Raw genomic sequence first — 15,659 nt, 5'->3', positions numbered from 1 at the left:
GTGACAGATGATGCTCGAAGTGAAGGTAGGCGCTTGAGAGTGCATGGTGATCAAGATGGATGGACGAATGTGCAACCGGTTGGAAACAAAGGCAGGGAGAGGAAGGGTTTAAAGCAGTTTACCGTTCCTAATGGAAACTGCACCGTTTTGCTACAATTGCACAGATGTAAACACTGCTGTATTTTGAGAAAAAGTGCATACCGTAAATATGGCCTCTGTCAACCGACTGTGCAACATTGAAACTCTTTGTCTGATGAAAATTACCATGGATGGTTTTTATTGTTTTCTGCAATTTATTCTGTAGAATATTCTTGTTGCGCATTCAGTTTTCAATTTTGTTTGTTATATGTTGTCATTACAACAGAACGTTGCATTTCAATTGTTCAGGGTTATAACTTGACAAACAAAATCGATTCTGTTCCAGAGTGTACAGTTGTTTACATTTAATGCGACATTTTGCTAATTGTAATGCGACCCGTTTAATTGAACATTTTTATCTCTAATTGGACATTTTTGTAAACATCTAGTTCGGGGCCTAAATTATGACCCCACATTGAAAGACGCCATCAGACGTCGACACTGTACCACTCTAATCGAAAATGTCCAATTACAGGTCAAAATCACCTCCAATGCGACGCTGAGTGGTGCCTCGGCATGTCGATGAATATACGACATACGTATATACGATTTATTACAGACATAAAAAAAAACACATGGTGGAAAATATTCAAGTAAACTATTTAACCTCACAAATCATCATTTGTATATATGGGATCACTAATGTTTGTAAAAATAGGAATCATTTAATTGACATTTAGTGGTAGGAGGATATGAATGTTTAAAATGAGTGGTGATGATGGTGAGGAAAATTGCTCCGATGGGATTCGAACTCCGGTTGTTTGGATTATCGAGTAGCAGCTATCTGCAATATGCTTCTTGAGCAGTTAAACCTCGTACATATGATAATGAAGAGATGCTAATGCAAACTGCCCTCGGGCCTGCTGCTGTCTATCAGAGGATGGAGATAATTTTCCTCCCTAAATAAATAAATAAATAAATAAATAGAAACCAGACAAACCAGACATCTACATCGACATCGATGTCCTCATTTATGACCTTATATGATTTACTGTTGAACGGTTTTCTACAGAAATATAATACGATTTTTAGCAGTAATACAGGGTTTTCCATTTCGGGCTTCCGAAAGTATACAGTCCTGCGCTGACAACCGTCATATCGTTAGTTGAATGTCTGCCATTTTACAATATGGATCGTTTTAGCATCGCACAACGTGTTAATTTTGTTAAATTATACTATAAAAATGATGAAAAACCGGCAAATGTTTTTCGAGCATTACGGACGGATTTTGGTCGTCATGGACGGACAAACTGGATCCGTAGCGGATATTGTGAAACATGTACATCATCGTAATGTGCGTTCGGCCGAAAATATTGCTGCTGTTGCTGCCAGTGTGGAGGATGACCCGAATGTTTCGATTCCACGGCGTGCTCAGCAATTGGGCTTGTCAAACACATCATTGTGGCGAATTTTGCATTTGGACTTGCACCTACATCCATATAAAGTCCAACTGGTACAACAATTAGAGCGTGGTGACCATGGAATGCGTCGGGCATACGTCGATTGGGTGAACGAACAACAGCAGCAAAATGCTGAATTTTTGCATCAAATTTTCCTCAGCGATGAGGCACATTTCGAGCTCGGTGGCTATGTGAGCACCCAAAATTTCCGTATATGGGGCTCAGAAAATCCACACGTGAATGTTGAGAGGCCATTGCATCCGCCAAAAGTCACTGTTTGGTGCGCATTATGGTCTGGTGGAGTCATCGGGCCGCATTTCTTTGAAAATGAGGACGACGAGACGGTAACTGTGAATGGTGAGCGCTATGGCCGCATGTTAACCGATTTTTTTTTGCCACAAATTGAAGATATGGATACGGATGACATGTGGTTTCAGCAGGACAGCGCCACGTGCCACACAACACGACCGAACATGGCCATATTGCGAACGAAATTTGAGGGACGCATAATTTTAGATCATGCGATTTGAACCCGCTAGACTTTTTTTTGTGGGGTTATGCGAAAGACCATGTCTATGCCAACTCTCCGCAAACTCTTGAACATTTGAAAGACAACATTCGTGAAGTTATGACCGAGATACCGCCCCATATGTGCCGAAAAGTCATCGAAAATTACCTGTTCTGGATCAAGGTGTGCGAGGAAGCCCTAGGTGGACATTTGAATGATGTTGTATTTCACACACAATGGCATAAACCAAACTTTAATTTGAAATAAAAGTTTCATCGAAATTCGAATTCTAAGTGTGTTTTATTTCAATTTACTTTCGGAATTTAAAGTTGGAAAACCCTGTACATTAATTTCAATTATACGTATATGCGACTCTCGAACTGCATCTACCTGATATGCATATGTGATGACGATTAGCTCGATTTTACGGTAGTGTATATTATAGAATCGATGATTGCTATACCGTATTACGATTTCATGTACCGTGGTGGATAAAAATCGAATTTCACAAACAACCCTTATTTGAAAATTTAGGTCAATTTTCGCCTAATTGCAGATTAAAAGATGTCAGAGGAGAAGAAAAATCGTTCCAGGATTATACAAGATCTACAGAATGTGTTACCAAACCCTGGTGAGGCAATGTACACAACTTACGTAATGCCAAAAATACGTATTTTGGTGGTGTTCTTTTACGAAGAACTCACCTCATAATAAGTCATGTTTACAAACTACTTCTTTGAGTGTAGTGAGGGGCTAGCAGTGCAGCTACGTGGCTTCAATATTGGCAATGTTTAGGCTCGTAATTGGCTATCAGATGCGATTGGCTTTCAGGTTGACGAGATGTCGTACAGGCAAACTCGTTTCTGTGTGCTCATTTTTTTGTTAAATAAAAAAATAAAATAAACCCCTCATAAACCGTATATACGTATGATAATTGTCGTATTAGGCGCATGTATAAGTCGAATATCCAAACTGATACACAAGAATTTGTCATGTATGTATTGGGTTGGGGAATAGGTTCATAGCGTTTTCATATTTATTTTATTTTACAACGATTTTTTTGCTGTTTGGCAAAAGTAAATATTCATTCGATAGAGCTCTTTCTGCTCTACAGCTCTATGTTAATTGTATTTTTGAGTTATTTCGATTTTTATAAGCTTTGAGGTTTAACAATGGAATTACCAGGAGGCTAAAATCGACATTTTCGACATCTGCTCTTCCTTGCTTTTCATCGAAGTTCAAGAAGCTGCCGAAGCAGCCCGGGACATTTGCGGCGTGTAGGGAGAAGGTCTACAACACGAATATGGTTTGCGAAGTTCAAAAATGGCAACTTTGACGTCGATGACACGCCCCTTCAGAATTCGATGAAGAACGTCTCAAATTACCTCCGAAGGAGAACGGTCGCCAAACCAGTCGTGAATTGGCGGAAAAATGAGCTGCGGCGAATATACAGTTGATTCACTTACTAATATCATTATTGTTTTTTGTACATGCAGTTTACATTCAATAAATTAAAAATTACTTCTCTTTCATTTGAAGCAGAAAAATGAAACCTTCAGGTGTTTCTGCATGGTTAATATGAATCTCGACATTTTAAACACAGTTTTGACGTAGGATTACGTCTTTCGAGAACATATTGGGGGTATAAATTGGAAAACGAAAATCGATCGCATCGTGAAAAATGCCCACTTTGCTCAGTCATTTTATGATGGACTGATGAGATTTTTGCGTCGAACGAATTCAGCACTCCATAACATTTTTTGACGTAGAACTACGTCTTTCATTAAGGGTGCCAAATCAGAAAACAGGTCACGTTTTTATGAAATAAAGTTAACGTTAATAACTATTTTTGCCGCGAACGGATTTTGACGATTTACATACAAAACGAATCGGAAATTCCCTGAGATTTGTTTGATATACTATACATTAAAATCCCCTGGTTTGTAAATAGTTAAAATTCATGAAAACTTTGAGCGTTTCCATTTTCCCACACATTTGTTCTGTCCATTTGTGTGCTTTCCCGAACAGAGCTGTCAACAACGAGCAACTTATCGACGACCAACAAAGGGGAAATCGTAGGATTTAAAGTCTCCGTGAACAAAGGAAAAGTAGAAGAATGAAAGGGAATACTTGCCTAAAGTATAAACAGTGAATCTCGCTGAGGCAAACTTATTAGAGGCGAATGAACTGCAAAGTTTAAAGCCTCTTAAAAACAAAGAAAGAAAGAAGAAGGCAAACTTTCATTCGGCATCGGACTGTTGAGCAATCCAGTTCACTTTGCTTTCGCTGCGCTTCGATCAAAGATTGGACCCCACCAGTGGTAATCAAACTTGGATATCGTCGTTTGGTTTTTCTGTTCGTTTTTCGCGTTATTCGTATCGTGTGTTTTTCTTTCCGCGTCATAAATTGGACGCTTCGCGTAGTGTATGATGAGCAAGAAGAAGAGGAAGGCAGGCTCGAGCCCTGCAAAAAACGAACGCATTGCCAGGGGCAATAAAATTTCGGGGCAAGCGTCATCTAATGATGCACGCGATGTTGGTGCAGTGAAAAGCGCTCGCACTGAACCGAGCCTTCGTGAGTGTGACACCGCATTAAACAACAGCGAAGTAGGCGATTTCGGCGCGTCGTTCAAAAACGTAAACGCCGTTACCCAGGCACCAACCAAAATCAAGCTCCCCCCGCTGCTGGTGAAGGCGGTCGCTCTTGACAAACTTATCAGCGAATTCGCATAGATAGGTGTTACAGCAGAATATAAGCTATGTGACATATTTCAGTCTTTTCCCAAGCAATTAACATTGTTTGTTTCCCGTCATCATAAAGGCTTCGTTGGTGCCTTTGAGAATGCATTAATGCATTGAACTGACGTTATGGCGAATCAGGCGTTAAGGTTGTGCACCAAGAAATTATTTGGGGAACACCAAGCATCTTGAATGTCGTACTGGAATGTTATAAGTTATTTGGGTTCGGGTGCCAGTCGCGAAACTGCCTTCAAACTAGGATTGCATTTGCGCTAATATTGATCATAATGAAGCATTGCTACTGTTTTCGAGGTTGTTAATATCAACAAAAAGAGTTTATTTCGCTTGTTTAGTCACCAAGAAAGTAAATGTCGTTCTGGAATTTTGTATGTGATTAGGTTTCGCTTGCCAGTAGGAAAACTTCCTCCACTAAAGATGACAGCTGCGCTTCTCTCGAGCATGAGAACAGAAGCGTTTCTTTTGAGAATAGCGCAAAATGATGAGAAGTGTTAATGTAAATTTTCAATGCATTGACATGAAATAAATTGCGACAGTGTATTGTATTTCAGAGATTATTCTTCTAAGCAGTTGTTTCTAAAATTTCACAGCATTATAAAATAATATCCGAAGGTATAAACAAGCGACTTATGGAAAATAACAGCGTAGTTCTACGTCAACAATGCGGTCGTATCTTGAACACGACCTCCTATAATTTTTTTAAATAAAATAAAATAATATATGTCATGAAACTAACTATCGAGCAATTGAAAAATCTAAACGCATATCCTAACGGAAAAACCTAGTTCTGATTGGCAAACTTCGTCTCGCGCAAAATTTGTTTTTTTGTTATCAATACATTCAAACATTCACGTTTACTTACTAAGCGCAAGTTCATGGGTCCAATCGCAGAACTGCTCATTGATTGATCTTCTAATCGACCCCGTTGAATTTACCTTTTACTATAAAATTCCTAGTACTTCTACCAAAACTCATCATTATAATATCAGATTATTTTCATGCATATACTCGTTCAAGATTCTTCAACCACTTGCAAATAACATATTTCTCCGTTACATGGAATAATCTCAATATACCTAATTTGGTTTCATTTACATGATTAATTCTCGAGTAATACAAAAATTTGTGTTCCATTTGCATGGCAGCCCCCCTAACAGAGGGGGAAGGAATATCTTACTACCATAAAAACATTTATTGCACGTAGAACCTCCACATGCCAAATTTGATTTAGTTTGCTTGATCAATTCTCGAGTTATGCAGAAATTTGTGTTTCACTTGTATAGCAGGCTTCGGTATCTTCTATCGTTCTACGCACCATCCAACGACTAATCACCATCCTTCTATCATCATCACTCGGTTGTAAATACTGGTGAAGTGAACAAGCAATACCCCCCAACCAAACGAAACGGCCTTTTTCAGGACCACCAAATAATTATCAAATAGTTCAACGATGTAATTCTTCTAACATATACAAAATCAGCCTGCAACAGATAGCCTAACGGAATCCTACGTCAACCATGCGGCCATACTTTTGTATATGTCGACTTTTGCATATGTATTCTAGAATGCAAAAGATGATTGTGAATTCCGATCTGGTTCGAATATCGAAGATCGAATATTTTCCATGGAATTTATAGATATCTCCGGGACTTTATCGTTTCGGGAAAAACGTTTAGAAAAACACTTCACACTTCAATTAAAGCAATCTTTATTGTTTTCCGCTTTCCAGCACACTTCCTTTACCGTATCCGTTCTCACTCAAAAAGATCCACTTCCTCTTCTTTTTTCTCCCTCGTCATGGGTTCCTATTAGGTTGTCTTACTTAGTTACACTGCCAATATCATTTTATAAGAATAGCGAACTAATACCCTACATCCCATCTTTCTTTAAAGTGTTATTCAATAAGTAATGTAATCTTTTAAATGCTTCGGCTCTACTCTAGGTCTCCTTAATGTTTCTGCAGTAACAATCATCTGGTGTTGAAGTAGCATCTATTTCACGATTATACCGAGGTAGCTGCACGGGACAATGTTTTCAAATGTGCTGAGCTTCGCCTAAATACTTTTCCTGTTTCATCATCACATCAGTTCCACTTTTATGAACAACGTCGAATGTTTCAGGGGCGAAATCAGCACACAGTTTATTTTCTTTCCTGAGACGCTTCGCTAATACGCGATCCCCCACTTGTAAGTCCATTTCTTGGCTCCACTCTTCTTGTCCGCATGCAATCTCCCTTTCTCTTTTTCAATAGCGTCTCGTTCCCTTACAACATCGTACTGCTGAGATCCAGTTAAAACGGAAGGTAATTTAGTGCGAATACGGCGTCTAACCATAAGCTCCGATGGAGGTTTTCCGGTCGTGCTATGACTTGCAGCGTGGTAAATCAGTAGGTATTGTCTCAGTTCTTTCCGCCAATCCTTGCTCAATACCTGCGCTATCCTCAAACGTTTCAAGATAGAGCGGTTCTGGCGCTCCACTTCGACATTCATTTGAGGCCAGTAGGGAATACAGTGTATTAATCGAATTCCGTACAAAAAGCCCGCAGTTGACCGGAACTTGCATTTTTCGCGGTTCAATACCACCCCACTTTCTTTTAACCTGTTTAAGACCTAAAACCAAACAATCATTGAACTATTCTCAATGGCTGAAAAACAGGAACAATGTTTGGATCCACTTCTATATGGACCTTTAATCCTTTAATCTTCGAAAATTCATGCTTTTCCGAATCACCATGCACGTTGACATCAAGTCCTATCTTCAACCTTATGTTTCCAGCCCCCTAGCTGCATAAACTTTAATCATCTTGGCTTCCGAACTATCAAATTTAGCGTTTCAAGCCCGTAGCTGCAGAAACCTTTCATATTTAGCCACTCAGTTTCACGTTTCCAGCCCCCTAGCTGCAAAAACTATTGCCACAATGGCCAATTTCCCTAATCGTTTGTCCATCAGCTGTAATTCTCATAACCAACACCTTGTAGCAATTATCTATCTAACTTATCGAAGTCTCATAACAGGACGGAATAATGACTCATTTACTCTTTCGATTCTACAGACACTTTAGATTCACAACAAAATAAAAATCTAATATGTTTATTTATCCGCATAATCAACAAAACTAATTTCATTTTTCTCTATACCTCTCTCATTGATTCTCCTCTTCCAATAGGAATTTTCAACTAGAAGACACCATATTATTTCCGTAGCCATCCTTTAACTAGAAAACCATATATTAGGCTGTCAAAAAAGTCCTGCGGTATTTCCGCGAGGTGTCGTTGTAAGCGCGTAGTTCTAGTTGTATTCATTGTATCGAGTCATACTACAGCTTGTTGGGAAGGTATTTTTGCTATAATATAGTCCTTGACAGTGTTCTGTTTGGTTAAGTCGTTCGTGAGTTATAGTGTCGCAAATATGGAGCAAAATAAAGAGAAAATCCGACATATTTCACAGTACTACTATGACAAAGGCAAACATGCATCTCAAGCTGCCAATAAAATTTGTGCAGTTTATGGACCCGATACAGTTTCCATTTCCCCCGCACAACGATGGTTTCAACGTTTTTGTTCTGGTGTAGAGGTCGTCGAAGATGCGCCACGCTCCGAAGGGCCTGTCGTCGAAAATTGCGACAAAATCGCTGAATTAGCCGAGAAAGACCGGCATAGTAGCAGCCGTAGCATCGGCCAAGAGCTGGGGATAAGTCATCAAACCGTTATTAACCATTTGAAGAAGCTTGGATTCACAAAGAAGCTCAATGTATGGGTGCCACACACGTTGACGCAAAAAAACATCTTTGACCGTATCGACGCATGCGAATCGCTGCTGAATCGCAACAAAATCGACCCGTTTCTGAAGCGGATGGTGACTGGCGATGAAAAGTGGGTCACTTACGAAAACGTGAAGCGCAAACGGTCGTGGTCGAAGCCCGCTGAAGCGGCTCAGGCGGTGGCCAAGCCTTCATTAACGGCCAGGAAGGTTCTGCTGTGTGTTTGGTGGGATTGTCAAGGAATAATCTATTATGAGCTGCTTCCCTATGGCCAAACGCTCAATTCGGACCTGTACTGCCAACAACTGGACCGCTTGAAGGTAGCACTCACGAAGAAGAGGCCATCTTTGATAAACAGAGGCCGCATTGTCTTCCATCAGGACAACGCCAGGCCACACACTTCTTTGGAGACGCGCCAGAAGCTCCGGGAGCTCGGATGGGAGGTTCTTTTGCATCCGCCGTATAGTCCGGACCTTGCACCAAGTGACTACCATCTGTTTTTGTCCATGGCGAACGAGCTAGGTAGTCAGAAGTTAGCCACAAAAGAGGCCTGTGAAAATTGGCTATCCGAGTTTTTTGCCAATAAGGAAGCGAGCTTCTATAACAGGGGTATTATGAAGTTGGCATCTCGTTGGGAACAAGTCATCGAACAAAACGGCGCACATTTGACTTAAAACAGATGATTGTAACTAATTTTATGAACAAATGAAAATTCAAAAAAAATACCGCAGGACTTTTTCGACAGCCTAATATATTTTCCCCGTATCCCCAATTTAATTACTAAACAAGTTTATCTTGAGTTAGATTAATGCCAAAATACCAATAATCGCGTATCCCGTATCACTCGTCGCCAGATGTAGATACCTCCGGGACATTATCGTTTCGGGAAAACGTTTAGAAAAACACTTCACACTTCAATTAAAACAATCTTTATTCTTTCCGCTTTCCGTTCTCACTCAAAAAAATTCTCTTCCTCTTCTTCTTTTCTCTCGTCATGGGTGTTCCTATTAGGTTGTCTTGCTTAGTTACACTGCCAATATCATTTTATAAGAATAGCTAACTAATACCCTACAGAATTGATTGATTTCAACATTAGAATTTTAATATGCTATCTCCCTAAGTCTGCACAGTATATACATTTTTCGTAGTTTCGCTGCTAACAACACAATTTCAATTCCTCTAGACATTTACAATCGCTCTAGACATACTGTTATAATTAAATACGTTTACTAATCAAAAATATTTTGTACAAAACACGACAAACAGATATTCAGTTATAGAATGCCTAGATTTTTTTTCTGGTCGGTTTGTCAAATGTATCAGTATATAAGGGGCTGTCCACATACCACGTGGACAACTTTAGGGGGGGGGGTAGGGGGTAAGAAAATGTCCACTCTTGTCCACGGAGATGGGGGAGGGGGTATAGACTGAGTCCACGTGGACAGGAAGAATTTTCTCTCCGTATTTATCAATAAACGGATTGAGAAGCCTGAGAGTGCTGCCCAGTCAAACGTTCATATATTTTCTCTCATATCATGGATCTTCTTCAGTGAAATCTGTATTATAAAAATATCTCACGTAAATTGTGAATGACCAACTATTTCCTATGACTGAATATTTATAGTTACGGGGTATTCATAGCCCTCATAGCCAAAACTATAAAAATTAAACGATTTTATAATGGTTGAGATTCCATGATATGCGTAAATGACTTTCATCAAATATAATTTTCTATTCGTTTTGTTATACCTCGAGAACGAGATATATCGAGATGATAATAACGTCTGTATAGTTTTTAATACAGAATTGCGTGTAAAATCATTTTTCCAAAGCATTTTAATTTCATTAATTTCTAGAATAAATATTTACATCTGCAGGAGATTGTCTATGCATAACTAGTCCTCTACTTAAAACAATTGAGTCGTGTTCTGATAAATTATAGAATATTTCAGTAGGTGATAGAGGATCATATTTGATGAAAAAAGCCTACGTATGTAGTCAATTCTCAACTAGGACATTGTTGAATTTTTGTTAAGTCTAATTTTATGTCTTGAACTGACTCTAATTTAGAAAGTACGCTCCTTAGAATAATTATACTGTTCATTTGAAAGATAAGAAAATTTTGCATAGAATGCAATTGTAAAACTTTCAAATTAATAGAACCCAGGATCAACTTTTAAATGTAAGGAACCAACTTCAAATTTTGTGGTTTTAATTAATTTTCCAAAAATGCATGATAAACTGGAAGCTCTCCAACCACTCTACAGTTCCTTCCTTGACACCACACTATTATCCTTCTTGTTATCTTCCACTAATTTAAATGTGTTCACAACATAATTTTATGCAAATTTTCCTCACGTGCTTTCACGTGCGCACTTTTTAAATATTCAGTTCAGTCATTTTAAGGCAAAAAACAGGTCTCAAGGAAAAGTTCAATAATTCTTTCGTAGTTAAGATTTGATCATCAGCGTGGAAATTTTTTTATGATCCCCTATCTCTTCAAATTTTTCGGATCAGCTACCTAATAACCTATATATAATAATATTATTTTAAACAGATATAATAGTTTTCGATATTTTATTCAATTTATGAGAAAGTTTTCTCACTAGTTTGAACATTTATAAAAAAAAAAAAAATAATAGAAGGTTAATAAATTTCTCAAAAAAAATGTTTCAATCGGGCAACAGGCTTCAGGGCTATTTTTGGAAAAAATGAACAAAATTTCAATAAAATGGGGAGGATCGGGACAGCGGAGGATTAATTTGGCGTTGAATTGCTCTCTGGTAAACTGTGACGTTTTGATAAGAATTTAAGTGGAGGAAAACTTAAGAGCTTATTGAGTTGTGAGTTTTCTGATGTTTTTTCCCCACGGGCATTTTTGAAGCTATTTAGACACGCAATGCAGGATGGTCAATAAGCAGTTGAAAAATAAAAAAAAATATATAGATATTGAATATATTTTCAATAAGGTATTAGTACCCTTTGAAACTATTGCGGAAAAGGTTTCTATTGCGCTGATGACTAAATGTGAATTCATCGTGTGAATGAACAGACATTTCCTGTGGCGAAATGTCGAAAATGTTTTGAGTGATCTTTGAAACGCTGTAACTCTTTTATAAAATAATGCATTCGTCAAAGCATCAACTGGACCATGTATTAAATATTTCCAAGATTGCGATGAGTAGATTTGACCATCGATTTGCTGTGCGTTCATTATTTCATGAAATATTCGTAATTCGAAATCAAGGGATAATTTTTCATTCGATAGAGTATACCTCTGTAGTAAATAGTTCTACTAAACTCTCTATGGATGCGAAATAATCATGTTGATTGGATTGCTTTTAAGCATATATTCTCAAAATATAGAGAAACTTTGAAAACAAACTATAAACGCTTTATCTTTTCTTGCAAAGTATTTTATCTACAACACATATACACATCACACACTAGAAATTTGTAGCTTGAAAATGCTGTATTTTTTATCTTAATGTCATCGTTTATATCGAAGTTCCGAAATCTCTGAAAAATTTCGACCTTTTACTCCTCATCCTTTGTCAAGTGAGGATCTATAGATATCAGTACATGCTTCCTACTTTATCTTTTCTTTTTTTGACATTCTTTTTAAATGATAGAAAAAGAGTCTATGTATAAAAAATTGTTCTGTTCGTTTTTGTGCGCTTCAAAAACTCGAGCTCTGATGGAGCTCATATTATAACACAACATACGAGCCACTTCAAAAATTGTTGTTGCTACTGCCAACGCCTCAAGAAGCTTCAAGATTTCCAGATGAAATGAGCACACTTCTGAAATAAATCTGTGAAAATAAATTAACTTTCTAGTATTGAATATGTATTCTATGTGACAGCAACACAATTCTTTGCATGTGTTCAAAAATCGTGAGCTTGAATTGTATCTGATAGTGATTTTAAATCTATTTAATTTTATTCGATTGGCTTTGCTCAAGATCAATCCTTGGAATTTTGTAATTTATATTCGGATGCGGATTGTTCAACTGGATATTGCGCGTTTCCGTGTTGACAAACCAGATAGCATTTATATCTTCGAAGATAATAGAAAAACAAAGTATTACAAGTATTTAAATTAAAGGCGAATGAACTGCAAAGTTTAAAGCCTTTTAAAAACAAAGAACAAAGAACATACAAGTATTTCAAAGTTAAACTCATATGGAATATTTGCTTTGTTTTACTACTCATTTTTCTGTCATAAAACACCAATGAGCCACGGCAAACGTGGCAGGGTTCAGCAAGTAAAATTTGAAACAAAATAAACTTAAATGGAATTAAAATTTAATTCATGCGCAATTAAGTTATTTCCTGAATTATTCTAATAAAATCAAGAGAAATGTCCACGTGGACAACAGGGGGAGGGGTATGAAAATGTCCAAGCTTGTCCACGGAGGGGGAGGGGGGAGTTTAAAATCGTGCTTTTTCTGTCCACGTGGTATGTGGACAGCCCCTAATTAAGTCACGTTAAATGTTTCGGTCAATTTTTTCATGTTCGATGTTTGATGTTTGCCACAGTTGATAATTGAAGAGTGACAAACAAAATAGTACTTGTTACTTGGTGTACCAAATTCAAATCAAGCTTTAGCAACAGCTCGCCATATTCCCATCCTCTACGATTATGTCAAAGAAATTTAATCTATTATACCGTTGCTCATCGTTCTAAGCTAAACTAAGAGCTAAGAGCCAGTTTAGAATATACTTTATTGCTAATTTTAAACCACTCAAAAATACTACGAGGGCATCGAACTTCAAACCCATAAGTGGGATAAGTCTACAGGGAAATGAACAGCGAGAATAAGAAATATTTTAAATCTGAGTAGAGCGATGCCCCAAATAAGAGGACTTTGGGTTCACCGCACAACACGTTCGTTATTGTTTACCGAACATTTTTCCGCCTTCATCATGTGTGATCATCGTTTTTTCACTATTATTATCCCTTGTTTGAAGAAGGTTCGATCGGGAAGCATTACTCCACGGGAGGGACTGGATGGGGATTTATGGCTAATGTAAACAGCTCTGCCTCGTGTTTTGCTTTCCGACCGTTTGTCTGTTTTGTGAAAGCATTATTTATAGTCCGATATGAGCCGGCTTTTCTGTTCCTGAAATGTTTCGGGAAATGCAGTCAGTATTGAGTAAGAGGTTTCATCTACAATCTTTTAATACTTTTCACTCTTTCTGTTTGATTTCGAAGATAAATCGCTGAGCTTTGCTTTGACACGACCGAGCAAAACACAGCGATTCGCCGTAACAAAACACCCGTTGCACTCTGTGAAAATCTATGCAGTTGAATTCTTGAAGAAAAAGCAACACATTCGAGACACACAACCAACCTACCGTGATGATCTCCGTTCGACTCCACTCTTCCTCGTACATGCTCATGTTGGACAACATTTGGCTGTTGGTCTCTGAGGGGACAGAGCTAATATATCACAGCCAAGCAACGAAAATACAAATATTGTACACCCAGCTATCGGGGACACTCCACTCTCAGAAAAAAAACATACGAGAAAAACTTCGAAAATAATAACCTCTTCTTCTTCGGTTCGTCTGTATCAGCTTCACTTCGCATCAATTCGCCAATCGTATTCGCATGCAAATTTTCTCGCTGCGTTTTCCACCCCAAACGCACACCCCCACCCCCTTTTTCCTGTGGGCTCTCCTCCAACGCGTGGCAGAGCGCGGGGGCGTCCGTTGCACACTTTCCCAGATAAATCACTTCGAGCTACTGTATAATTTATGGCACCACTCCTTACTAACTTGGTCACACATTGGTTTTATATATTTCTTTTTTTTTTTCTCTGCGTTTGCCACCTCAAAACAATCTTTCTATAACAAGTTCGTGTTGTAAATTATATATTTCTTGAATTTATCTGCTTCGGACATTTTTTCACTTCACTCTCTTCACTTACGGCTGCGGCTGGTTCCGTGTTTCGGATTCCGTCGGTCTACACAGCGGGCCGGATGGAGTCTACTGTGGTGGATTTCCAGGTCGACATGTGCGATGCTGGTTCATTATGTCCTGATTCAACAAAGTGGTATCCAAGACGTGTTCTAGAATATGTTCCAATCAGGTGTATCTTGCTGCAATGTTGAAATACGATATAAGCGAAAGTGAGGCTTCTCTCCGGACTTTTATTCCGGAATCCGGAATCCGGAATCCATTTAATTCAAATTCAATCGACTTGTGAAAATGTGCCTTGACGCAAATTAAACGTCATAATAATTAATCACTATTCGTGAAACAATTTACGCTCCACCAGATTTACATGCACGATGGCACTTTTCAAATGTTGAAACTTGTACTAAAATTTTCACTTGATGTTATTTGAATACATTGAACACGTAGTTCTGACACTTACTTCACTATTTTTCTGTAAGTCTCCGAACATTTCTACTCAAACTTAGTCATAGTATAAAATAATTACGAGACACAATTTTCGTTCAAGTTTTTTTTCACCACTTGCAAAAATGTGATACTCTGTAACGTATTTTATTTGATTTTTGTTGATTATTTTTATTTTAAAAAGCGTTACTACTTCATTCGAAAACCCATTACCATGCCATGCGTCTATAAATGGAAATCAATTTCAACGCATTCAACGGCCATTCGTGATGAGTTCAGACCTTGGTTGAATAAAATTATTCCTCTCGCGATCGAGAAACCTCTACGCTTCATATATTACAAACCTGTCCATATTACCCCCACTATATGTCCATATTACTCGCATCGGAAAAAAAAGTTGTACTTTTCGGTCTGTTTTAATTTCAGTAAAAAACATTGGAAAACACTTTTCTGTAAAATATTTGGTCAATTAGGTAGAGAAATAGTATATTGAATTGCAAGTAATTGCATCAAAGATTTGGGAAACAGGAGTTTCCAAAGATATAATTGAAGTTTTTCTTAATATTTTCTTAACCACCTCCCCTACATTCTGAATCGACTTCTCCTCCGGAATCGCCTGATTGTGAAAAATATCGTCAACGATTGGAACGATGTGAAACCTATTCCCATTCGATTTCGAATATAGGTTTATCATGAACGTAAATTGCGTTGAAATAGTAAACATTAGT

The 15,659-nt window shown here is 38.0% G+C and overlaps 1 protein-coding gene across 12 annotated transcripts in view; it reads right to left on the bottom strand.

The window, feature by feature from the left end:
- LOC129780195 (tropomodulin) overlaps nt 1-15,659 on the bottom strand; it is a 139,348-nt gene that overhangs the window by 86,625 nt on the left and 37,064 nt on the right. Inside the window, exon 1 of one of the 12 annotated variants that reach the window (XM_055788398.1) lies at nt 13,923-14,626. The exons of the other annotated variants lie outside the window; for them this stretch is intronic. Within the exon in view, the coding sequence (XP_055644373.1) occupies nt 13,923-13,979 (57 nt within the window). The 5' untranslated portion in view covers nt 13,980-14,626. Of the gene's footprint in view, nt 1-13,922; nt 14,627-15,659 lie in introns of those variants that run through there. 12 annotated transcript variants of the gene reach the window in all.

The sequence above is a fragment of the Toxorhynchites rutilus genome, chromosome 1, assembly GCF_029784135.1.
Source record: "Toxorhynchites rutilus septentrionalis strain SRP chromosome 1, ASM2978413v1, whole genome shotgun sequence".
NCBI classification, from domain to species: Eukaryota; Metazoa; Arthropoda; class Insecta; order Diptera; family Culicidae; genus Toxorhynchites; species Toxorhynchites rutilus.
Note: the sequence above shows the minus strand (reverse complement) of the source record. Positions and strands in the feature narration are given on the sequence as shown.